General features: G+C 33.4%; 1 protein-coding gene across 3 annotated transcripts in view; it reads right to left on the bottom strand.

Annotated features, from left to right (window-relative positions):
* Positions 1 to 547: 547 nt before the first annotated feature.
* Positions 548 to 26,669, bottom strand: part of LOC149796590 (uncharacterized) — an 84,577-nt gene continuing 58,455 nt past the window's right edge. For all 3 annotated transcript variants that reach the window (XM_089961315.1, XM_089961314.1, XM_089961313.1), the window contains 5 exons: positions 19,169 to 19,312; positions 16,936 to 17,078; positions 14,196 to 14,340; positions 12,876 to 13,013; positions 548 to 4,471 (listed from right to left, as the gene is read on the bottom strand). In XM_089961315.1, coding sequence (XP_089817441.1) covers positions 3,894 to 4,471; positions 12,876 to 13,013; positions 14,196 to 14,340; positions 16,936 to 17,078; positions 19,169 to 19,312 — 1,148 coding nt within the window. In that variant the 3' untranslated portion in view covers positions 548 to 3,893. The remainder of the gene's footprint in view (positions 4,472 to 12,875; positions 13,014 to 14,195; positions 14,341 to 16,935; positions 17,079 to 19,168; positions 19,313 to 26,669) is intronic.

Consider the following 26,669-nt stretch of genomic DNA (forward strand, 5'->3'; position numbering starts at 1 on the left):
AATCCCATACAGTTTTATGTTTACATTTTAAATCTCCATTCTGACAGTGACCCACTCATCTTAATACTAAAACTGTTACATATACGAAGTATTATGTATTTTTTTTGTTGTGACAACAATATATACCATGATTTTAAAAAAATTCTTTTTGACTATGTTATTCTTATGAAATTCTTGTTAAATAGTACATTTCACCATTGATGCTAAGAAATTAAGCCAAAACTATAACCTTTGGCATATGGATGTTGTGTGAACCACTCATGTACCAATCTTGTACCCAGTGGTTTAGAAAAAATAGTATGCACAGATGGTAAAGAAGGGTAGAACAATCTTTCATATGTGATTGGAACCCTGTGGATAATAAACATGTAAAGATGAATTATATTTTGCATCAAATGCAGTGTAAAAATATGACAAAATGTGACATTCTTATATACCAAAGTCTAAAATTTGTACTTAAAGTAGGTCTAATTGCAAAGACTTGGTTTTTTATGAAAATATGGGTGCTTAAAGTAGGTCTCATTGTAAAGACATTCTATTGTTGCAGATGACAATATGGGTGCTTAACGTACAACAGAATGTTTACTAATAATTCACCCTTTTTGGACCTCAAAGGAACTCAACAGATGCTGCATGCTGACCTACAGTGTACATGTAGAATAGCACTTTTAAACCGAACAGACAGAAATTTGCGCGGGCCATGTTCTCTTAGCAAGGACCATGCTGTTTGGGAAGAAAGTTATTTAATATTCTCCTGCAACATGTTTGCTCTTACAAATTTCTGTGACAGCAAGAGTGTGGACATTGTTAACAAACAGAAGTCAATATCAACATCTAGTGATGTCCACGTCGGTACTGATGTTAATATCGAGTACGAAACAGAAGACATCGACGTGCGGTTAGGGAAGATTCAAGGATTATGAAAGACTGGTTCCTTGCCAAGAAAGAGGTTACTTTTACTCATTTCTTGTTACAATTTTTGCATATGGAATGATCAAAGTGGATCGGCTGAATCATCGACATTATAAGTATAAGCATACATTCAGTCATTTAAAATTGAGCCAAGGGTTTATTTCAGATTTTACTTAAAGATAATAATTCAACCTCCTGTTTCTAAAAATGATATCTATCCCATCGAATATTTATTTATGCCTTCCACAATTCAACTGTGGAACCATGTTTGGCTCCCACCCACCCCCAATAATTATGCGGGAGCCTCAGTGAGGACTACTTGCATTACCGATTGAAACAATTTGGACAAATATAAAAGTTCTTTGTTTTATTTTATTGCTGACTGGGTGGAGCAAGATCAGCATACATGATTGAGAACCAAATGCAGTAGCTTAATTTATGATTCCTAAAAGACATTTGCCCTGTCTGTCAAGTCTTTTGATTGGTAAATTTAAAATAGAGATTTAATTGGATAAGGATTACAGCTTTTCTTAATGCTTATATACACAATGACTCTTTTGCCAACCAAATCTTTTTCCCATTTCATTGCATTCTTTCTGTTCTGCATAGATAAAAAAATGATCAATTATACTAATTTTGATCTTTTTACAGATTAAACTACTTGAAGGTCATGAAATTTAATGAACACAACAAAGTTAGCAATCATTTGAAAGAAGTGCAAAACATTGACAGCAACATGAAGAAGTCATACAAAACCCCATTGCCATGCTAGAGGAAATTCTGACTCCAGTAAAGGGTATGTATAAGACGCTTCAAATTTTTTGATGTAATATACATGATACATATGCATTTCAGACTCTAAAATTTTATCCCCGATACATTTTTTTTTAAAATATAAAAATTGGAAACCAGATTTTGAATTTCTTTATATATTGTGAATGTACATATTTTGGAAAAATGTATCCTAAAAGTTTTGGAGAAATCTCCCTGAGGACTGTTCCAGAAGTAGAGATGTCAATTTTTTGGAAATTTCTAATGTGTACCCATGATTCCTAATGATCGGTTACCAGAGTATACGATTAAAAGGAAATTGTATTAAATGTGAAGCTGAACTGCTTTGTTGTAGGTTCACATGTTCCAACCCCAAAAAGAGCTGTAAGCATAATTATTACTAATATAAGTGGCAAAAAGCATAATCTGAGCACAACAAGAGTATAAATTACATGCCATTATTACAGAAAACTATGAAAAATGTATATGCAGTTACAATTTTTGTCACAAATCAGTTGAATTCATGTGGATTAGTAGTAAGGATGAGAATAGACACAAAAGAAAATGATAAATTATTTGTGCATAGCAGTCACTTCGACTAGTGTACATGTCTACAGTAACTTTTGTGAATTGTTGTAAAGTCCATAAATGATGATTGTTGTATTATCCTCAACCTGCCATGTTTCGTCCCATAATGATGGTCCGGTGCAACATGTTTTTAAGTTTAACAAAATCCGTTTTCTCTAACATTTTTCCATCACATAACATCCATCAGTCGCAACGATACATCCCGGGTATTTTTGCTGTTGTTTTTTCTTAGTTTTTAAAAAAAATGATATTTGGCACCATTTATTTTCAATTTAAGCTGGACTGCTATGTGTGTAGTCCCATAACAGAATAAATCTAGGGCATGTGGGTTCACATTCAAGAACACATCTGTTTTCTTGGAACTGTTTGATGTAAAATTCATGCAGAAGTTACCAATATGTGAATTTTTATTTGATTTTTTTAAAACTGTTATTAAGTAGCAAACTTTTTTTATCATTTATATTTAATTATTTCAGTCTGTATAGTTGTCCGTTCAGTTTATTTTTTTTCCTAACATGGTATAAGACGTGCATGTTACGGTAGCCAAGTTAAACCAGACATTCATTTTGTGCTTTATTTTATTTGACCTAGTTAATGTCATCTGGATCTGAAAACAAGAGTGTTTTAAATCATGAAAAGATTGGCACACGAACAAAGGACAGGCATAAAGTTAGGACAGTCCAGCTTGAAATATCAGCATTGATTCTTAAATAGGTCACTCAAGAAAGGATTGTATTATTATATAGAACACCTATGACAAGAAAATTGTAAGCAACCATACAAGCCCCTGTGATGAATAAATGCATACATGACACAAGCCTTGAAATGTAATCATTAGTCTGTGTCAATCTGAGCTTGGAACACTTTCTGTAACGGGTACCCAATTGTTTTTTTTATTACCCAGGTTATTATCAATGGGAGAATACCCGGGTACCCATTGGCATCTTTATCCAGAAGTAGTCAAATCTGGAATATGCGATGTGACTTGCAGGTATCTTACCAATAGTGCAGTTTATATGTTTGCTGCTGAACTATGGTAGCTCTATTGGTAGAGCAATTTGACTCATAGTCCAAAGGATGAATTTTCAGACTGGGTCGGCTGCGTAAGTGTGTCCTTGGGAAAACAGTTGGTTCCTATTTTCACAGTGTGAGATAGTCACTGTGATAAAAGTGCCATCTAATCCAAACTACAATTATGTATCAGAAAAAAACTTCTACCAACTTTTTCATTTCCATTTCAGGTTTCATTTTTCAACAGTTCAAAACTGAGCCTGCTAACTTAAATTCAGTGGTCAACAGGAAGTGCATTGATTCAAAAAGAACAATCTCCAAGTGAAAATATTTTTGTAGACTGGTATATGATGAAATTCAGAAGCAGGAATGTCAATTACTCCTTTTGTTTGCTGTGAATTTTCTGGAACAGTGAAGAATGGTCTTCATCTGAAGCAAATTTCCAGCAGTATCTTTCATTATGGCCTTAAAGTTTGTAAAATAAATGTGATGTATTAAATATAATAGGTACATATATTGTACTTGACTGAATGACTTTCTAACCCAGTAGTGATGATGTATGTGTCTGTTGAGGTAAAGATGGAAATTCCATTCTTACTCTTGTTGAGACATTAAAGGGTACTAGATGAAATTTCTAATGAATGTAATGTAACAGTAATATTTTTGGTTTCAGAATTAGAAGCGTTATTTTCAGAAACAATATCCACTGGTGTTGTTGCAGGTGTTGTTGCAGTTGTTGGTAAAATAACTGGTACTGTAGCTGTTGGTAATTCACCTGATCTTGCTTCTGTGGATGAACTACTTCTTACACTTGGTAATAATTCATTTGGTTTTGCTGTTGTTGGTAAATCACTTATTAATGCAGCTGTTGCCAAACCAATTGATGTTGAAATTACTGATACACCACTTGTAGCTGTTGTTAAAGTTGATTCAAAGTCTCTCAAGTCAGTTTGAGATCCCGCATCAATGCATTTTGGTTTGATTTCAGCTGCTGTGCTTTCTCTGAAGTCAGTTTTTGACCCAGCAACCATGCATTTTGGTTTCATTTCAGCCACTGTACTTTCTCCGAAGTCAGTTTGCGATCCAGCATCCATACATTTTGGTTTGATTTCTGCAACTGTACTTTCCCCAAAGTCTGTTTGTGATCCAGCATCCATGCATTTTGGTTTGAGTTCTGTAGTGGTACTTTCTGAAAGATTGAACCAGAATTTTACTTTACAGCAGTATTAAGGCTAACTTGCTTCAAACAAACTTTCAGACAAAAAAAATGTTCTTACACCTACAATCATATGGAAATTTAATCTAAGTACTTAATATCATACAAACTCCTAACAATTATAGCTCTGATCACACCACTGCCACCACAAGTTGAAATCTGCTGAAAGGCTTATTATCTATTTAACCTTGCTGTCAATATAAATTTCTATGGCTACAGTACAAAATGCAAAGCTTAGGCTAGCTACTGTTATAATAAAAATTTATATCTTTTCATTAAAAAACTTAATTACTAAAAACAGAACTGACATTTGAAAATGAGGCTCACTTACAGATCATACAGTTTGAGGTGGCAGCAGTGTTGTTTAAGATGTCTTCTGGAGAACAGTTTGAAGTTTGAATCCTGTGGTAATCATACTAAGCTAGATACCCAGATCATGTGGTACTGTGGTAGTTATACAAAGCTAGATACCCGTATCATGTGGTACAGTGATAATTATACTAACCTTGATAACTATATTTTGTCATACTGTGGTATATGAAGCCAGATACCTACATCATGTGGTACAGTGATAATTATACTAACCTTGATAACTATATTTTGTCATACTGTGGTACATGAAGCCAGATACCTACATCATGTGGTACAGTGATAATTATACTAACCTTGATAACTATATTTTGTCATACTGTGGTATATGAAGCCAGATACCTACATCATGTGGTACTGTGATAATTATACTAACCTTGATAACTATATTTTGTCATACTGTGGTATATGAAGCCAGATACCTACATCATGTGGTACAGTGATAATTATACTAACCTTGATAACTATATTTTGTCATACTGTGGTATATGAAGCCAGATACCTACATCATGTGGTACAGTGATAATTATACTAACCTTGATAACTATATTTTGTCATACTGTGGTATATGAAGCCAGATACCTGCATCATATGGTACTGAATGCTTAAATAAAAATTATCCACACCATTGAAACCAGAATGAAACTTTAACTTTGTTTCCTTTTAAAATAAAATATAAAATTTCCAATGTTTTGATGACATTCATTCTTTTTTTTGTGCAAATCATAAAATACCCAATCAATTCGGTTACATTACAGAATTTAGGTAAATTTACAATGGAAACCTACTCTGAAGTCAATGCCTTTCTAGAGTTATGAAATGCTTGTAATGGACATGATATAACATACTTTATATAACAGCATTTGTATCTATATCAGGAAGTATTCAAAGATGAAAATATGTATTATAAACTGGTCTATCCTGAACTACACAGTACTGCACAATTTTCTACACATTTTGACTTGAAATAGGTTATGCCATTATGGCCCTTGTTCCCAATGACCATAACACTTTGCACTATTAAAATACACAAGGAAGAACTGTAAACCCTGCTAAAACACACAAACAAATTTAAAGCCAGATTCTCATTATCTTATGTAAGCAGATATATTGTAACATGTGCCAAAACCTTAAGAAACCATTATCACATGTAATGTTAATGGGAGTGGGGACTAATGGTTGACACACAAGTGTTTACAGATTTTTTTCCAATCACTGCCATTTGCCACTATTTTCTTCAATAACAAAGTATATCAAAATCAGCACCCTGAAATACTTACAAGAATAAAAAGAATATTCTACATACATCCTTAAGGTTACACTCCAGATTTCACTTGCAATTCAATATTTGCAGTGAAAGCTGCCAATTACTGGAACAGTTTTAATTTTATTCAGTTCAAAGTAAAATTATCTATTAGTCAAGTTAATGGTTCAACATTTGTCTCATTAGAATGAATATTCTGATCTGGGATGGTTTTTAGAATTATTTCATGCCTCAAGGAAGTTATAAGCAACCAATGAACATTTATTGTACAATTTATTGAGTAGAATACATCATAGCTACTACTAAAGTGACACCTCCCTGGCAAGCCAGAAAAGCAGGAAGCAGTGGAAATGACTGGGGGGATTTATGGTTGGAGTAATGACCTGGGCAATGAAAAATCGCAGAAAAAATTTGGAAATAATATATTCCAAAATAAATTATTTTTTGTTCATGATTTTTGAATTATCTTTGAAATATGACATAAAATGAAATAGACTAAATAAAACAGATACAAAAATCAGAGTGGTTTTGACAGAGTCACAGTCATAAACTAGAGGAAATGTGAGTAATTTGTTCATGTAGATATACTCCTCTTCTCTGCACCCTATCTCTATTAAAAAACCCAAACAGCTCTTCCATAAATAGTGCAGGTAAAATTATTGGTAAACATGCATATCTTCTTATAATGATCATAATATGTACAAAGTTTCACAGTAATCAACTAAGAACTGCAAGATTCTTTCAGACACTGCATCAAAAAGGATAAAAAGATTTGTCCGTATGCATGATGACCATAAATGTACCAAGTTTCCCAGTGATCCATAAGAAACTGCATGAAAAATAACTGCATTTACAAAACTCTGTCTAACAAATACATTCAGCTGCAGGACATAATGGGCAATAACTCTAACAAAAATTGAAAAAGTTATTGTTAATATGTGAATTCTGAAATGATGACCGTGTACACAGTATGTAAGAAGTTTTATAACAATCCATGAAAAACTGAAACTAGATGTGTTCATGAGATGAGGTTATGCACTATAACAGGTTCCATATAAAAATGGGCAATAACTTTTATAGAAATGGCAGAAACAAAGTAATTGATGAAATGCCTGTCTTGAGGTGATGACCATGATACTGGCCAAATTACATGCTAGTAGCAATACATCACATAATGTGGGACTAGTTACACTAGCACGATTGTGTCATACACTGCATTTGGCTACAAGACAAAAAAGACAATAACTTTAACAAATATCATGAGAATCAAGTGATTTGTTGACATGCCCATCTTCAGATGATTATAATAAAACTTTTAGGCAATTCAGTTAAATCTGTGAAACTAGGTCAGAAGATTATGTCATACACTGCATTCAGATGCAAGTCAAAAAGGGCAATAACTCTGATAAAAATCACATGAACACAGTGATTTGATGATGTGCAAATTCAGATAATGACCATAATTTTTACCCCATTTCATGGCAATCCACATCATAAATCTTTTGGTGGAACCTACATGCTGATATGACCATTCATCTAGGAGAACTTGCCAAAACAAAATTTTCAATAGGCTCCCTATGGATGACATCCTTTATGGAAGGCCATGGAGCACCATTTTCAGCTTGACCATTAGATGAATGTGTGTATGCAAAGTTTCATAGCAAACCTCCAATTAATTTACAAGGACTAGCCATTACATAAGCTCTTTTGGTCTATGTCCAGTAGAGATAAACAAATTGACCAGTAGATGACCAGCAGAGATAAACAAATTGAGAAACTTAAAAATGATGACAATGTCCCAGAAATATAATCAGGCCACCTTCTTATGCATACAAATATCTTGCCAAATTTCACTTGTCTACCTCAAGGTTTTTGTCAAAATTGTGCAAGTCCAAGAAGTTTATAGAACATACAAGAGGCAAATTTAAAAAATGGCATGAAATTCTAATCTGGTCATCTACATATACATGCAAATGAGCCTGTCAAATTTCATTGGTCTATTTTGAACTTCTCAGGAGAGATGGATGGATCTATGGATGGGAAGGACCAAAAGAAGATGTACCCGCTGCAGATGCTGGGGGCTACAAATGCAACCAAAATGTATCCAATGCATTTTTGACCCACTAAACTGGCATTCTGTGGATACTGGTAACCAAAATTTAAAGATTATACTGTGAATCCCTTTGCTCAGGAATTATTTTTCAATACATTACATAGGTTTTTCACATGAACAATAGCGCCCCCAAAGGAACTTACACTCAACTGAATGAAAAGAGTCTCCATAAATCAAAGATAAGACATTTCCTGATTCTTTCATGGATTTTGCTGATGAATGAGAAAGTCCATTGTATCAAATTGGTAAAATGTTATTTGTTTTACTGGTTTTACTTAAAATGTTCACCTGTAGGTGCAATTTTGTTTTACCTTGATCCTGATGTTATGGATTTAACATCACTAAAATTATGTTAATGTCAAGATATATACATAGGCTACATTTGGTTGCATCTAAAAGTAACACATTTTGGGGAAAAATCAAAAACATTTATTGAAAAATTAAAGTTATTATATGACTATATCCACATTATGAGTTTGATAAATAAAAATCCCTTTGTACTTATTCTGTTTCCATTGTCACAAGCCAGTATGGCTAAATATACAAGTCCAGACTATTGACTTTAAAATCCACATCACAGTGCTATCAAGTTTTCCATTGGAATGCAACTAAATATGATGTCAGGTTAAAATTCACTGGTATATGTACAAGTCATTGTGTTCATTAGGCTAGGAAAGTACAAATATGCAAGTAATGTCCTCTGAGTTGATTCAAAGTTGTTACGTCTAGCTTTTGAAATGCCATCACACAAGTGCAGATATATTTGCGGTCAAAACTGTACCACTGTCATTCAGAACCAATTATATATTTTAAGATGTTTTTAGTAAAACCAACATGTCAATACCACCATTAAGGGAAAGATTTTCAAGGTGGCGACTTTGGTGCCATGTTGGATGTCAGATGAGCACCTTTCTCTATCACAACCAGGTACATACTGCAACAGTATTTTTGTGAATACCTTGTGTTGATAATCGACTATGCATGTAGGAGAAGTGGCCATATAAACATTTCCTGGATGATCATCAATAATGCCATTTTGGAAACTGAAGCAGCATCATTTTGAAAAGAAAATAACTATTTATGCCAAGAAAGAAGTGCACTGTGTTTTTTTTCAAATAAAATACACCAGTATTACCATCTGTTCAGGATGGTAGTTGTTAAGAGATATGTCCATGCCATTACTGCCATCTGTCAAAAGATATGTCCATGCCATTACAGTTACCTGTCAAGAGATATGTCTATGTCATTGCAGCCATCTATTAAGAAATATGTCCATATCATTACAGCCATCTGTTAAGAGATATGTCCATGTCATTACAGCCATCTGTTAAGAGATATGTCCATGTCATTACAGTTACAGCCATCTGTTAAGAGATATATCCATGTCATTACAGCCATCTGTCAAAATATATGACCATGCCATTACAGCTACTTGTCAAGAGATATGTCTGTCATTATAGCCATCTGTTAAGAGATATCTCCATATCATTACAGCCATCTGTTAAGTGACATGTTCATGCCATTACAACCATCTATCAAGAGATATGTCCATATCATTACAGCCATATGTCAAGAGATATGTCCATATCATTACAGCTATCTGTTAAGAGATACGTCCATGTCATTACAGCTATCTGTCAAGAGATATGTCCATGTCATTATAGCCACATGTCAAGAGATATATCCATGTCATTACATCTATCTGTCAAGAGACATATCAATGTCATTACAGACATCTGTCAAGAGATATGTTGATGTCATTACAGCTATCTGTCAAGAGATATGTCGATGTCATTACAGCTATCTGTCAAGAGATATGTCCAAGTCATTGCAGCCACCTGTCAAGTGATACGTCTAGGTTATTACAGCCATCTGCCAAGAGATATGTCCATGTCATTACAGCCATCTATCAAGAGATATGTCCATGTCATTACAACTATCTGTCAAGAGATATGTCCATGCCATTACAGCCATCTATCAAGAGATACGTCCATGTCATTACAACTATCTGTCAAAAGATATGTCCATGCCATTACAGCCATCTTTCAAGAGATATGTCCATGTGATTACAGTCATCTGTTAAGAGATATATATATCTATGTCATTACAGCCATCTGTTAAGAGATGTCCATGTCATTGCATCTATCTGTCAAGAGGTATGTCTATGTCATTACAGTCATATGTTAAAAGATATATCTAAGTCATTACAGCCATCTGTTAGGAGATGTCCATGTCATTACATCTATCTGTCAAGAGATATGTCTATGTCATTACAGTCATCTGTTAAGAGATGTCCATGTCACTACACCTATCTGTCAAGAGATATGTCTATGTCATTACAGTCATCTGTTAAGAGATAGTAGGATTAACAACAGTTTCAAGATGGCCACAAAAGCTACAATAGCTGCTATATTTTCCATTCAGTGTTAACTGAAGGTATTTGGATAGGATTTGAATATTCAGTGTTAATAAATATATCAAATCATCCATTTCTTTTGTATTATAACATGACAGATATATTTCTGCTCCTCTTTAGACACAAATTCAATTTGTTGTTTAGATCTGGACAGTTTTATTGTTTATTTGAATTATCTCAGGACTGCAGATGCCAAACATATGGACACTATTTTAAGCAATAAACTGTATCAATCATTATAGTTACAAACTAACTTTGAGCATAATTATAATGAGGAAAAAGGAAAAACAAGTCCTATGTTTCATCCTATGGAAAAATATATTGCCAAGTAAGTTCCCTAATTTATTGCTAACTTTCATAAAGCAAATAATGACCAAATTCCTAAGGAAAAAAAATCAGAGCCACCTCCCAGTTTTGATGTCAAAGCTTAAAACTAGGGGAAAAAATACAAAATGATCCTATACCCAAGGCAAGGGCCACATGCTCAGGAAGAAAGACTCACCAGCAGTATACTGCTCTGGTGGGCAAGTGGTTAGAGAGTCCGCTTCTGATGTGGGAATTCATAGCTTCAAACCCTGGCTGAGTTATAATAAAAACTAATAAAAATGCTACTAACAGCTGCCTCGCTAGGCACTCAGCATAAAGAGGTTAGTATTAGGACTGGTTGGCCACCTGGTGTCAGGATAATGTGACTGGGTGGTACATGATGCCACATGTCTGCAGCATGATGCCCCAGAACTAGACATCACTATAAACTGCCACACTGCAGACATCGTAGCGGTATGACTGAAAAATTGTTAAAGCTACATTAAAAATCCAAATCAGACACACACACACACACACACACACACACACACCAGCAGCATTAGCAAGCTCATAGATTACTGACCACTAGTGCAGTTTTTATACCTTATCTGAATCAGAAGAACTGACGTATCCTGCAAAAGCCAGTCACAATTTGGTTTACAGAACATTTAGGAATCTTGAATCAAAATGAAAACTTCCAATAGCAAAACAAGAAGCAAAGATCAACCAAGTGCTGCAAACAGTTTTATGGTTAGACATCCAAAATGAAATTATAAGGATGACTACATGCTAAACAAGTGAAGGTGGACTGTACAAGGTTCACTATATGGTTTGTGCATTGAGTGAAATTTACATTGAATACTACAGCATACTTTGGTAATTGCTGACACAATCACAAAGCTGCATACTGAAAACATTGTGACAGTTGTCATCTAAATCTAATCATGTAAAATTTTAGGGGTACATGCTCCTGATATTCAGACTTAAAATCAAATGAATTTTGGTGCTATTTCACCCTGTTTATCTATAAAACTCTGAATGGCCATAACATTCCTTTAAGTGCTCAATATGTACTATTAAGTAGGGCAGAAACTCTCGATTATAATATCTTGAGTTACATATGGGGACTGAAAGTTCTCTGGGAAGTGATTTGTATATAATCCATATTGCATGAGTATGTGCCAAATTTAATTTAGGTAAATTTTAATCCATTGACTGATACATAAAGACTTTGTTGAATCTATTCTATACCATGTTCTTTATCAACTTCCAGAAAAAATTACTTTTTCAAAAGTGCTTGAATGACAGACAAACAAATATATGAATACTGATTCTCTATTCAAATATTCATAGAAAGTATTTTTATTTCAGTTTTACACATCCTGTATGAAATAGATTGATGGAAACCACCTGTCACTGAGATGGAGACCACTTGTTTTATTCAAGAAATGGAAATATTCTAGGCAGAATATACCTTTCTATAATACCACCCACTTTAGTGTCTCTTACATGACCTTGACACTACAGAGTTCAGCAGTAGACTACTATCTCCTGATGTGTAAAGACAGCACCAGGGGTTAATGAGTTAAGTTACAATCACCTGTCAAGCTAGACATTATAACAAGTCTTTAAGTCAGAATCACCTGTGAAGATAACCACTCAGGCAGAGTAGCAATAACAAAATTTTCAAGATGACGACCATGGTGGCAATATTCAATGTCCATGAAGCACCACTTTTATTGATGGCCAACAAATTGTTGGGATAATTGTGTGCATAACGTTTCATGGTAATAGAGGAGTAGAGATAAATTGGGATAATTTAGTAATAAAAGACCTATGATGTATGACAGGCCAACATACAAGATCTTCAAGTTTTTGACCAGTAAAGTTGACAATTATTTTACACTACCTATAGGTTTGGCTGGTTTGGCAGACTCACAGGCAGCACATTTGTTTGCTTCTAGCTCGTTCTGAATGAGGCAGACATGACAATTCCAGGCTCCTGGTGGGGTTATGCTGGCCAGTTGAGTGGATGTGGTGCCAACACCTGACAATGTAAAACAGAAATAACAATAATTTATGGCAACTGAAGTAGGGATATACAATAAAAAATTACATGAATTATTTTGGTTCCTTGATCTTATTATCATTTATCATTTTCAACCTGAAATAATTCCTAATCTTGTGTTTAATTTTACCCATATCTAAAAAACAAAGGCAGTCATATGATAGGCAGTTCTCTCCCAAACACTTCACACTTATATAACCTAATTCCACATATCACATTTTAATGGATCGAATTACTGGAAACTTTAAAGGCACAAGTACTGTAAATTAATTTATTTTGATGTGAATACATTTTTGTGGATTTGACAATTCCATTGGAACTTAAAATTCATAAGTTATTTGTAGAAATAATAAATCCCATAAATAACAGTGAAATTCAGTTATATGAGGGGATGTACATGTATTAACTAAAGATGCTAGTTGACTTGGATATTAACTAAAGAGGCTAATTGACCTGGATATTAATTGAAGATGCTATTTTACCTTGGTATTAACTAAAGAGGCTAGTTGACCTAGATATTAACTAAACTGACTAGTTGACCTAGATGTTACCTAAAGAGCTAATTGACCCAGATATCAAATAAAGATGCTACTTTACCTTGGTATTAGCTGAAGATGCTAGTTGACCTAGATATTAATTAAAAAGGCTAGTTGACCTAGATATTAATAAAAGAGGCTACTTTTCCTTGGTATTAACTAAGGATGCTAGTTGACCTAGATATTAGCTAAAGAGGCTAGTTGACCTAGATATTAACAAAAGAGGCAAGCTGACCTAGGTATTAACTAAAGGTACTAGTTGACCTAAATTATTTCAGGGTTTTATTAAAAAAATATCTTTCACTTAGCAGAGTGTCAACTAAATATTTTTCATGGGGTACAAATTTATTGGATTCTGTGTTGCTATAAAAACAAGAAATTTAAAGAAACATCCAAAAATAATCTTTTTTATTGAAACAATACGACCCCATTCCAAATTCATACATTTAAAAATACCACCAAAAATGTCATCATATTTTACAAAACCACAATTTTTACCTATGAAAACAGATAAATAAACTGTGTTTGGAGCAAGATATGTTTGTGATGTTTTGCTTCAAAATATATTTGCTTGCAACATTCTTTAAAAATTTCCTGAACATAAAAAAGTTGTGATTTAAAATACCTGATTTTCCAAAGTCAATGCCACTACCAGCACGAACAAAGTTGAAACCTGATGCCTTTGTGACCGGGGTAGTTCTAAACAGAGAACCACCTGCCTGCTGTTGCTTGACCTTTTGGTTTCGTACATAGTCTTCCAATCTCAATTCCTACATAAAGAAAATTTTAAAAATATTAAATTGTCTGATGACTTAATTGTAGGCATTCATATCTTAATTAAGATTTGAGAAGATTCTAAGTTATACATTTTAACTTATCATTTACTTCAAAAACTTTTAAAAATCAATATTTCCTTAATTAACATTGCACATTATCAATTGTCAAAACCAAATACACTGATATATAACTTGACTATGAAGCACCAAGGAAACATTTAATCAGATAATTCAAAGTACAGTGCGACCCCACTATAACGCACCCCAAGATAATGCGAATTCTGATTTAACACAGTAGTGGCATGGCTCCCGAAATTTTGTATATTCATTTGTACATAAAAAAATAATTTTTGGTCCAAGTACATGAAAATTTATTATCATTTTGGGAAGAGATCGCGCATGAATTTGAATATAATATGATCGTGGCATGGTTCCTGAAATTTAAATACATGTATGTGTATTTTTCTCATACTGGGATTTTTTTTTTAAGTATGAGAAATAGTGTGTAAAATGTTTATTATCATTTTGGGGAAGAGTCTACGTATGAATTCGTATACAATATGATCGTGGCGTGGTTCCTGAAAGTTTAATATATATGTACATGTATTTTTCTCTTACCGGGAAATAATCTTGTTTTTTAAGTATGAGAAACAGTGTGTAAAACGTTTATTATCATTTTGAGGAAGAGATAACATATTATTTTAATACAATAGGATCGTTGAGTAGCTTCTGAAATTTAACAATTTCGCCAGGTTCCTGAAGTGTTATGCAAAATAAACATTGTCGGAAATGTTACTTATTACTGATATATGAGTGAAGCCAGTAAGTCATCTTTGTGATTGTCTTCAATTAATTCAGTATACAATCATTCCTCAAACAATAGCAGACATGTGTTTCTTCTTTAGCTGCATACACAACCAAGCAGCAGACAATGTGGTGGTTGATAAAAGAGTCTCACAATTTAAAAACATTAAAAAAACAAAAGCCGCCAACATGTTTGCTGGGCTTGGTGATGTTATTAGATGCAATCAGTTGACCAGTAAATAATGTCCACTTTTTAGCTGGAAATTGAAAGGGTATGAAATTGTACATGCGTTCAACTTTAAAAAATTAATAAAAGTGACTCGTGAGCATTGCAGGCCTACTACACTTAGTTCTCGGATTTTACATCTGTATGGTGTTTGTTTATGAACTCATTATTAATTTCCTATTTTTCATAAAAATATTTTACCATTATGGAAAAGCAAGTTCACAAATGCAAGTTGTTCTCTGCACTTTGTGCAATGATTAGTATAGTAGTTTTCACAAGTTTCTTTCGATAGTCACAAAATCTGAAGTAAAAGTTACATGCTTGTGGAAAGCATGTGTTGATTGTTAATTATTCTTGCTGTAGTAATTAAAACAAATAGGTGTACAAGTGTTAATTATTGGAAATTTGCAATGGATAAATGTACACAGAAACACATATGAGAAAATTTTAGCAGTATGAAATTTGTACAGACACCGTTCATAGACCATGGAACGTAATGAACCATACATGTGCTTTGTCTTTCTTAACCTAATTTTGCTGTTAATTTTTCCCATTGAATTCAGACAAATAATGATGTGTGCCAAAATTATTAAATAGTTTAGATATTTATGCAATTTTTGCAATGGAATTACATGTATTATGGATTAACTACAAGCGCTGATGGTACGATATCAGACGGCAAGTAAACGGTGTTAATACTCTGTTCATGCTGTACATTAGACATTGAATTGAGACACAATGATCTGGGACAAAATTATTGAATATTGTAAATCTGTGTGCAATTTTTCAATGGAATTACATGCATTATGGATGAACTGCATGCCACGACAGCACGATAGTAAATGGTGTTGATACTCTATTCATCATATACATTAGACATGAATACACGTATATGTGCCAATGAGTTGTTCTATGATAAAGTAAAATACTGCAAAACCCCACATTAACGTGACCCTGATATTAATGCGATCCAAGTTTTTGGACCCCAATTACCATGTTATAGCAGGGTTCCACTGTATGTACAACTAAAAATGCCAAAATTTCATTCATGCATGTATATATTCTAGAGTTTGAATGACAATCTGTCAAACTAAGAAAACCCCAGGCAATATCCATATTGGTCTGTATAGAAATAAGTAACCTAACAGTTGAATAAAAAGAGTAATGTTCTGATGATACAAACAAAAAACTATTTTAAAGTTTTTCAGGACAATTATTGTGAAATGGTCATAACGTAAGAAAAAGTCTTGAAATAAGAACATCCATTTGACACACTGTTGAACTGCATTGGGATCAAAAGCCAAGGATTATGCAGAACATAACATTTCACCTATGTTTGGGGCCATGATGACAGTGATTACAGTAAGGTAAGTAAGACTGTAATCATAGTATGTCAGGTCACCAACATTCAGCATACAGTACCAAAGAACCAAAGATTTTTAAATATAACAACTAATGTGGAAGTTATGTGACTTCCATAAACTTTAAAAAAAATCAATGCAGATGCCAACACCACTACTGTCTGCTGCATAAAGTCTGCAAAAACAGACTGTACTTACCTCTATACTTTTATTCTCATATTCTTTCATAGCCGTGATACACTGGTGTTTGGTGTCAATATTGGTAGTAACTCCATTTATGACAATTGTGTCTTGTCCATTGGGTGGACTGAATTTGATTAGTGTACCACTGGGAATAAAACCTATAAAGAAAGAAATATGTCAGTTGATTCCTCCTCAATGTACCTTAAAAATGTCTAAACAAGATTTTTTTTCTCTCATTCCTACTAAATATGCACAAAAAGTAAAAGAACACAGATTACATTCTTACAAAAAAGTCATTACAAAATAAAAATCATGCCCTCAAAATATAAAACAGCCATTTTTTAAATTTTATTTTCCATGGCCAAATAATACTAAATAAGCAAAATGCAATCTTTTGCCTTGCAGATTTTTTCTATAGGAAAATATGTTTTTTGAGCATACAAAACTAATTCAAGGTACTGTACTTGATTCCAAATCTCATGCAACTATTTTGCAAAACAACCTTTTCTGAAACAAGGAGTGGGTGAGATAAAATGGAGGTTGATGTTAAACAGGATTATTGTTGCATGTTTGAAACTGAAACAAAATACATGTACCAAAATACACAGCACATAATGCAAACAGTTACTAGAATTTCACAACGATGACAAAAATAATTTAAATGGTTACCAGGTTTACACAATGATATAAAAAATAATGCAAACAGTTACTTGAATTACATGATGATGACAAAAATAACCAGACAGTTTCCAGGATAACATGATGATGACAAAAATAACCAGAAAGTTTCTAAGATGACATGATGATGACAAAATAACCAGACAGTTTCCAGGATGACATAATGATGACAAAAATAACCAGACAGTTTCCAGGATGATATGATGATGACAAAAATAACCAGACAGTTTCCAGGATGATATGATGATGACAAAAATAACCAGACAGTTTCCAGGATGACATGATGATGACAAAAATAACCAATTTCCAAGATGACATGATGATGACAAAAATAACCAGACAGTTTCCAGGATGACACGATGATGACATAAATAATGTCATTGTTGCTCCTGCAATAAATACTTCCTATAATCAACTGTTGCCTCCCCCTCCCTTCTGGATCATCCTGTAATAATCTATTTTCCTGGAACTGAGATTTCACAAGACTGCTCACACATTTTATTCTTCCTTCTCATTCTCTAAAGAATTTTGAGAAACAGACATAAATGTTATATGCCCGGCAAAAGTTTAACTTGTCCAAGGCTGCCAGACAAGGTTTGCTTTGGTGTCTTATCACATAGCAACACAGATGAGTTATTTATTGCCATAGCAACTGAAGTAAAGTGCCTTGCCTAAGGATACACCACAATAGCTGATGTGATGGTAGGATTTAAACCTGCATGCTTTTGGCTGCAAGACCTACACACTAACCACTGTGCCTCTTTGACTTCTGTTTCCAATAGTCATTTGTATGACATGCAGTAAATCAAATAAGGCCTATGCTACATCACCACATCAATCTACACCCTGTAACAGGTTTCCAGACAAGTGATTTATTTTAGCAATTGTATGCCCAGTAAATACTACCTAATGACTGGCAAAACAATGAACCTCGCAAACTATGGCCTCCTGATAAGGCATCAACTGTGGATGCTTTGATGGTTGTTGAGTCAAAACCTAGAAAAGTAGTGAAACAAAATGCAACTAAAGAACTCTTTACCTCAGTGGCAAAATAAGGATCACAGCTGAAAATTTCACTTTCGATTGACTGGTCAAGGACCAGTAGGAGACTATCCTGCCCAGGTCTCCATAAGCCAAGGACCGGTCCAATACCTAAATCTTAGTCCTGGTTGTGAACAGACAAGCATTTTGATTGATTAAGACCAAGTATCGTCTGGTGACCTATGTACAGGATGCTAAGGGTGCCAATCTCCAATAACATTTCCACCACCAGTCTCTCACTATCAATCAATTTCTGCTTGATTCACTCTTCTGGGATGATTTAAGGACTGAAAAGCAAATTTCTTCACTATGGTGCCCATATTAGATGTCCAAGGGGTACTATCTTTCCTGAGGACTAACCAATCCTTCGGATTAATGTGATGAAATTTTGATGGCAATTCTCTCAGTAGTTGAGGAGGAGTAGAGATAACAAACTTGTGGTAATGGAACAATGGCAGACAGATGATAAATGACAGGCCAGTACACAAGATCTTCAGATTTATGACTGTTGACAATTATTTTACACTACCTGAATGCTTGGCTGGTCTGTCTGAATCACAGGCAGCACACTTTTGTTCTTCTGCTTTGTTCTTAGTGAAGCAGACATCACAGTTCCACCTTCCTCTTTGTTTTATGCTGAACAGTGGGTTGGATGTGGAGCAAACACCTGACACTGTAACACAGAAATAATAATTTATGGCTTCTAAATGGAAGTTTCAAAGGAGGCATGGTGGCTAAGTGGATATTGTACCCAACCTGCAACAAGAAAGGAACAGATTAGAACCCTGCATATGCCTAGCTGGTGACAGCTTGGGTGTGACCAGGGGCAAATCACTTTAGCTGACTTGCCTCAGCAAGATATAATATTTCAGGTATTGATGGGCAAATAAACATCAATCAATCATCATCTGATATACTGTGAGCATGTTTTATATTTAGTTCCTTCATAACCTGATAATATTTTGAAGCATTTCATTCCTTGCTTCACTTTTACATGTTAAAGTGATTGTGTGACAAAGTAAAATCAACCGAAGTATTGACAAGATTTGACATGGGCTTAAGAGTGAATTAATAGAGAAAAGACAAAAGGTAAAGAAAATATAAATTTCCAGGTGAAAATACTGGGTCTAGAGAAAGCATGGTATTCAGAATTTGAATTTACATATAGGTGTCTTTAACATTTAAGAATAGGAAATTGATTTGATGCTTCCTTATTTCCTAGTATTTCTTTTTTAATTCTATTAGTTTTTATTGCATGTATATTAAATAAAGGTGCTCAGGCAGTGACATATATGCTACAGATGGGGAGAAGAGTAATGAGAACATAGAAACATAACAAGGTTTGAATAAAAAATGTCCAAGTACAAAAGAAATAATAGAAACATAACAAAGTTTGAATAAAAAATATCCAGGAACAAAAGAAGCAATAGAAGAATAGCAAGGTTTGAATCAAAATTGAAAAAAATGCACAAGAAACAAGAGTCCCTTCAATGGAACTGACACTCTACTGACTGAAAAGAATTTCCAGGAATCCAAGATAAGCCTGCTTCTTGTTTTTAACTGCTTATTATTAAAACTATTCCATTCCATTTCAGACACTCCAATGTACCAAACTTTGGTACACAACTATTTTCTTATGTTGTTTCTTCGGCTCCTCATTTTTTGTCTGCCTATGATGTTAACATGATATAAATTGTCCAAGCAAAACCACATTACACTGAAAATAAATTTGATATTTCTGCTTGTATACAAAATTATGCTGCTCAATAGAATAGCCTTTAACCCTTTCCAATGACATGAAATTAACAATTCCTTATAGTAGTTTTTAAATATTAAATACATGACTGCATAATGACCCCTAAATGAAAAGTTTGTGGAAACATTTTTTCCTTCTTTTAGACCTTGTGATCTTGACCTCTGACCAATAGATCCCTAGAAAATAGAATATAGAAAAAAATAGAGAAATTTCTTTGTGAAAAGTTAGGGTGTAAAGAAAGCATGGTATTTGGCATTTAAATTTAAATATTGGCATCTTTAATATTTAACAGTAAGAAATTTATTTTGCATGTATTTATTTGTTTATTGATATTTTCTTTACAGCATGTATATATATTATAGTACTCAGGCAGTGAAATTTATATTACAGATGGGAAGAATAGCTGAAAGGGTAGGAAAAGCATTTCATATTTCACTGCTTTATATGTCACTTTCTGAAATCAATGGCTAATGGAGTTGTTGAAAGCTGTAGCAACTTAATTATACATAAAAATTGCTACATATTGTTGTAAAATAAAAATTTAGGGCAAACTTGTACCAATTGGCAAATAGGTACATTTATGGCTAGTGTGACAGAAAGCATGGAATCATAAAGGAGTAAGAAACAATAGGAAGAGTGTTCAATAGAGGACTATTTTTTACACAATACAAACTGATGAATTCTGAGTGAATGTATTAATAAAGAAAATATTTCTTTATATATGTAATGAGATAACAGAAGAAAACCTATGTACAATTGAATCATTTTTTGCAAGCTGTCCCAGGTCTTTTGGAGTTTTGGGACTTGAATTTCTTTTCAGTTTGGTTTTAGTCAACTATAGCTTTGTGTTGTGTTGTATACTGAGAGCAAATATTCTTTCATTATATGCTTCTGTTGTCTCATTATACATGTAAAAGAATCTTTTCTGTATTAACACACATCTGCAGTAACATTTACACCACGAGTCTCTCACTACCAATTGACTTCTGCTTGTATCAGTGCTCTTGTATGAATCTTTTTTGGATGACTTAAGGACTCAAAAGCACAATTTATTTCTTCAATTCATAGGAGAAAGTAAGAAATATTAAAGGTCCAATAAGTACATGCAGTGAAAACTCCCTAAACTTGTTTACTTCTTACCTAATCGATAGAATGCAAAAAGTATCTTTAAATGGTCAACTTTCTCAAAGTAAAAATATTAATTGTGGAGTACCACAGGGCTCTATCCTTGGATCTCTGTTATTCATTCTATTTATCAGTGACATACCTTTTAAGATTGGATGCAGATACTACACTGTCTGAGATGGGTAAAACCAAAACGTAACTTGAAAATAAGATGCTCTCAACAGACTTCAAGTATGCATGGTGCAAGGAAAACAGTATAAATACAGAAAAAATGAAAGCCCTACTAGTTACAATGCAACAAAAATGAGCAAGGCTAGATAGCAAGATACTCCAGGTTATATTTGACAATGTAAGCCTTAATATGACCTCTCATGATAAAATTCTTGGTGTATTTGTAGATAGAAATCTTACTTGGTCTATTCACATTAAACATGTTTCAAGAAAGGTTAATTATTATCTTTGGCTACTGAGGAAAATCAAAATATACATTCCTCTTCAGTATAGGGTCATCTTTTATAAAAGTTATATCAGCCATATCTGGACTATTGTAATGTAATTTGTGGTAATACCTCTAATTCAAACATAACAACACTTTTAAGACTCCAAAAGAGGGCTTGCCATTTAATTCTAGATCAATGTATAGACAATTTCCAGGATGCAATAAATAATATAAAGATTTTAACAATACATGAAAGAATATTTCTTAGAAAGGCCATATTGATGTATAATGTATCCAGAAAAGCCATTCCTGTCTATCTAAGCAATATCTTTCACCAAAGAGATGCTGATGGTACTCCAAATGTAAGGTCAATAAGAAGCAAAAATTACATTATACCAAGGCCAAAGAAGCTATTATTTATAAAAATATTTTCAATATAGAGGTCCACTGGTATGGAACAACATTCCCAGTGACATAAGACAGGCTCCTAGTATTTCTTCTTTTCATAATCAATGTCTCAAATGGATTCAGTGTTTAGACAACTGAACAGTTCTAGTACAATAAATACCGCCTGCTTTTCTGTAATTTTGCATCATTTTCACAGTTGAATTTTTCAATGCAGGATGATATTTTATATTTTATATATGTTTATGTGTTAACAGATGCCTGTGCATATGTTCCACTCTTGATATTTTGATTTCTAAAATCACTTAATTATCTAGTGTCAAGCCAGATTCTTCACATCATGTTGTATATACTGTATATATTGTACATAACAGATAGAAGGCCTCAAGGTAGATTAGTTCTGTAACTGAGTTACCTTCTCTAAATAAAGTCATTATCATTATTATTATTATTATTATTATGTACTGCTGCAAAAATATAACAAGTCCATAGCTAAAAAAAAAAGACAAGTCCCAGACCTCAGACCACCATAATTCTCAGGCGCTGCAGGATGCACCCTTTCCCATAACCTTTAAAAATTAGTTGAATTTTCAACAAAAGTACAGTGAATGATACATTATATGTTTACTAGTCCTCAAAGACCCTAGAGATTATGACCAATGGGTCTCAGTGACCTCTATCTCTGGTTATGGTCTCTTTAAGTAAAGTTACTCTGCAGAAACTATTATTTTTTTAATAGACTTACTATGACTGTGACTTCTAATGTTTAGATACGTAGGTATCAATATTGACCACAGTGCATGCCATTCACCATGTTCAGTCAAGAAAAGTGATCTAGAATAAAAGTTATTCTTCAAAATCCAATTTTTGTTGAGTCACAATGATCTTGTAGTTTGATCTTTTGACTCCCAAATCAATAGTCTTTTTCGAGAACTTAAGTGTAAGTCATCCAAATGATTTGCTCAAATTATGTGGTTTCGAACTAATGTTACTGTGCAGAAAAAAAAATTCAGTTGCAGTGACCTTATCCTTTGAGCTTTGACCCAAAATTGATAGATTTCTTCCTTGCTTCAAGTGTTAAATTATTGGCATTTCAAGCCAAATTGAAGTTCTCGATGTAAACAAGCAGAGAGACTGCTCTTTGTCCTTTTCTGGTTTCAGAAAAGTCCAATACAGTACAATCTGTGTCATCTGAATCCAATATTTGCAATGTCTAGTTTTAACATTTCTAAAACAAACTGAACAAATAAAAAGGAAGCACTCTTGTATATATGTGTTTAAAGAGATTTAACTCCAAAATTTATGGAATTGTTGAGATCATAAAAGATGGTTAACAACATCTGTTGCTTGAAAACATAGACTTGCCAGAGCAAATAAGGCAACCATGTTATTAAAGAAAGTCCCATTTGATTTGAAATGCCAACAAAGTGACAGTGTTTGGGAACCTCTAGTGACACTTAGTGACATTCAGGTTAGAAATTATAAACTGCTGAATGAAATGACTAAGTATTGTGCATTTTTTGTATCCTTGATGCCTTTTGTTTTTAAAATCAGAAGAGGGGTACAAACAAACAGGATGGTGTGCAAATACTATAACAGATGACAGGCACTAATCATGTAAAAAATAGAGTTATAGAGGTTTATCAATAAAATTAGATACTAAAATGATTTTTGGGCTAGGCAACAGAACACCTTGTTGTCCACATTACCTCAAAGCAAACAGTTTCAACTCTTCTCTTCAGAGCCATTAAATAACTGTTCAAAACTTCTTTACAGTAATTTAACTACATTAAGCCACCAATAATGGGATGGCTCTGAGTATATAACCTTTATGACCATTATCCAAGTAGTTTGGGAGAAGCAGTGATAATATTGCACAACTGGGCTGACATGTCTTTTCACTCCAATAATCATAAAAGTGATAAAATGGTCCAAAAAGTCATTGATTTTGGGGTGTTTGTGGAATTATTTTAATTAAAAAGATATTATTTCAGCACGCTTTCTTGGATTTTGATAGAAAATGTCCATATTGTTGTTCTTTCATGGTATGATAGACATGGTCTAATCGGGAATTTTGTTACCCATTATAATTTTTTTTTCAACATTATGCTCTCATCAGCCACCTGTGCTTTCGTGTGATTTTTGAGCCATGGAACATTGTTTTGACAACAGCGAATCCTATTTTACATATATGGAACAGCCTAATGTACATTTTAAAGTGTATGGTTATGATATGAATGCTAATGCAGGAAAATATAAAAGCCAGTACATATATACTGTATACAGAGTGCAAGATTCCAAATGCTATAATCAGTAAAATTAAAATAATACAGTATGAATAAAATAAGACTTTATAATATTTTTGTAAAATCCATAATAAACTAGCATTTATGATCAGTAGCATACAAAAGGGGAGGACAGGGCAGACAGTTGCCCCAGGCCCCAGAGATCATGGGCTGCCAAATCCCTAGGTGCCAGAGGTCTTGGGGTGGTAAAACCCCTTTGGGCCATCATCATCACTCCAGGTGCCATTTACCCTTAGTATGCCACTGTTTAAGATGTCAGTAATTTGACTACCTTTAAAAGTGCATGTAATTATTATTATTCTTATTCTTATTATTTAAGTCTGAAAGAAGCACATTCATATTCATGCAGAATCAAGGAAATAATTCAAATATTCAGTTGAAATTCTTTTCTCACTTGAACAGAAATCATTTAATTTTAAATACCCAAAACTTTAAACAAAAAATCCAAGAAATGCTTCTAAAACTAATTTCCTAATACTGCAGAGTGATGAAAGATCCATGATTCTACATACTGAACAATGGCATAGCTTGAATATTTGAGCCCCTATGCAAAGCTTACCAATGTATTGCTACTTACTCAACCATGCTGAGGCTATGACATCATAGCTATGATGGATCCCTGCCTAATCTATAGTGCAAAAAAATAATTTGTGGGCCATTAAGCTTTGCATACTCTTGCTATATGGTAGCAATGCCCCTGGTACTAAATAAGAACATTTGTATCACATGGATATAGATATACCAAATGTGCTGCAAGGTAGTTGAATTCTCACTTTCTGATTTATCCATATCTATCCAGGATGCACTGTTACATTTAGGCTCTTAATAAATGCAACAAGAAAAGAGTGAAGACAACAAGCTTTGCAAAATTAAAAATATAATTTATTTCCCAAGAAAAACAAGGTAAAAATGAGAAAATGAACTTATGGTTCTACGAATAAAATCCAAAAATTATCCAAGAATTAAAAAAAGAAGTCCTAGAAATAAAAAGTCCTAAATAAATCTGAGTTAGAGTCCTAATAAAAAATCCAAGATGAAGGACGATGACATATGCTGTGGTCAGTGTTGTCCTGATGTGTCAACAGATCCTTGCTGAACCACAGAAAATAATATTCCAGTTTTGAATTCTGAACAAAATTTCATTAAATGTCTTTGTCCAAGAATTCTATATGAGCACTTAACTATTTTCAGGAAAAAGAATTAATAATTCCATAAAACAGACTTTCAACTCAAAGTGGTCACAACAAAACACCTTTAAGTGCCAATGGTTTTAGCCCAACTGAATAAATTCTCTATAGAAAATAATTTTACACTAATTTAAGATGCAAAACAGATTCCCATATGAGGGTCATGTGATCATGTTTCTAGAACAAGATAGAAGTTTTACATGCCTAACATCACATATGGCCTCGATTTCACTTTATGAATTGACACTAAGAATGAATATATATTTAAAAAAAATAAGTTGTTTACTTGAGCACACCGATTTCTGAATCAAGGTCAGGAACTAGGTCAGTATTTGATGCAAAGTTTCTATTACTAGGTGTTTATGAAAAAACGGTCAGGTCAAACTAATTTCTGGAAAATGTCAAATCCAGTAAATAATGTTACATTACAATAGCATGTATTGGAATAAAAAAATTTTAAAAACTAATAATTGAACAATTAAATTAAATCAAGTATAAATTAAATCAAATATACATAGCACTTTCCCCCATAAAGAAAAAGAAAGATTTATATAATAAGGCTTTCTTTTTACCATAGATTAATTATATATGAGGTTTAAAAAAAAAACATAAGAAGAACTCTTATGAATTATACAAAGTATACATGAATTAATATATTTCTATACACGTGAAAGTGCATCTGCTATTAAATTATCTTTTCCCTTGATGTGCGTGATGTCAATATTATATTCATGTAACAACAAACTCAACCCACTGATTTTTATTTTTCATCTTGCTGATGAAAGTAAGGGAGTTGTGATCACTAAACACAA

The sequence above is a fragment of the Sinohyriopsis cumingii genome, chromosome 6 (genome assembly GCF_028554795.1).
Source record: "Sinohyriopsis cumingii isolate HCF-2022 chromosome 6, ASM2855479v2, whole genome shotgun sequence".
NCBI classification, from domain to species: domain Eukaryota; kingdom Metazoa; phylum Mollusca; class Bivalvia; order Unionida; family Unionidae; genus Sinohyriopsis; species Sinohyriopsis cumingii.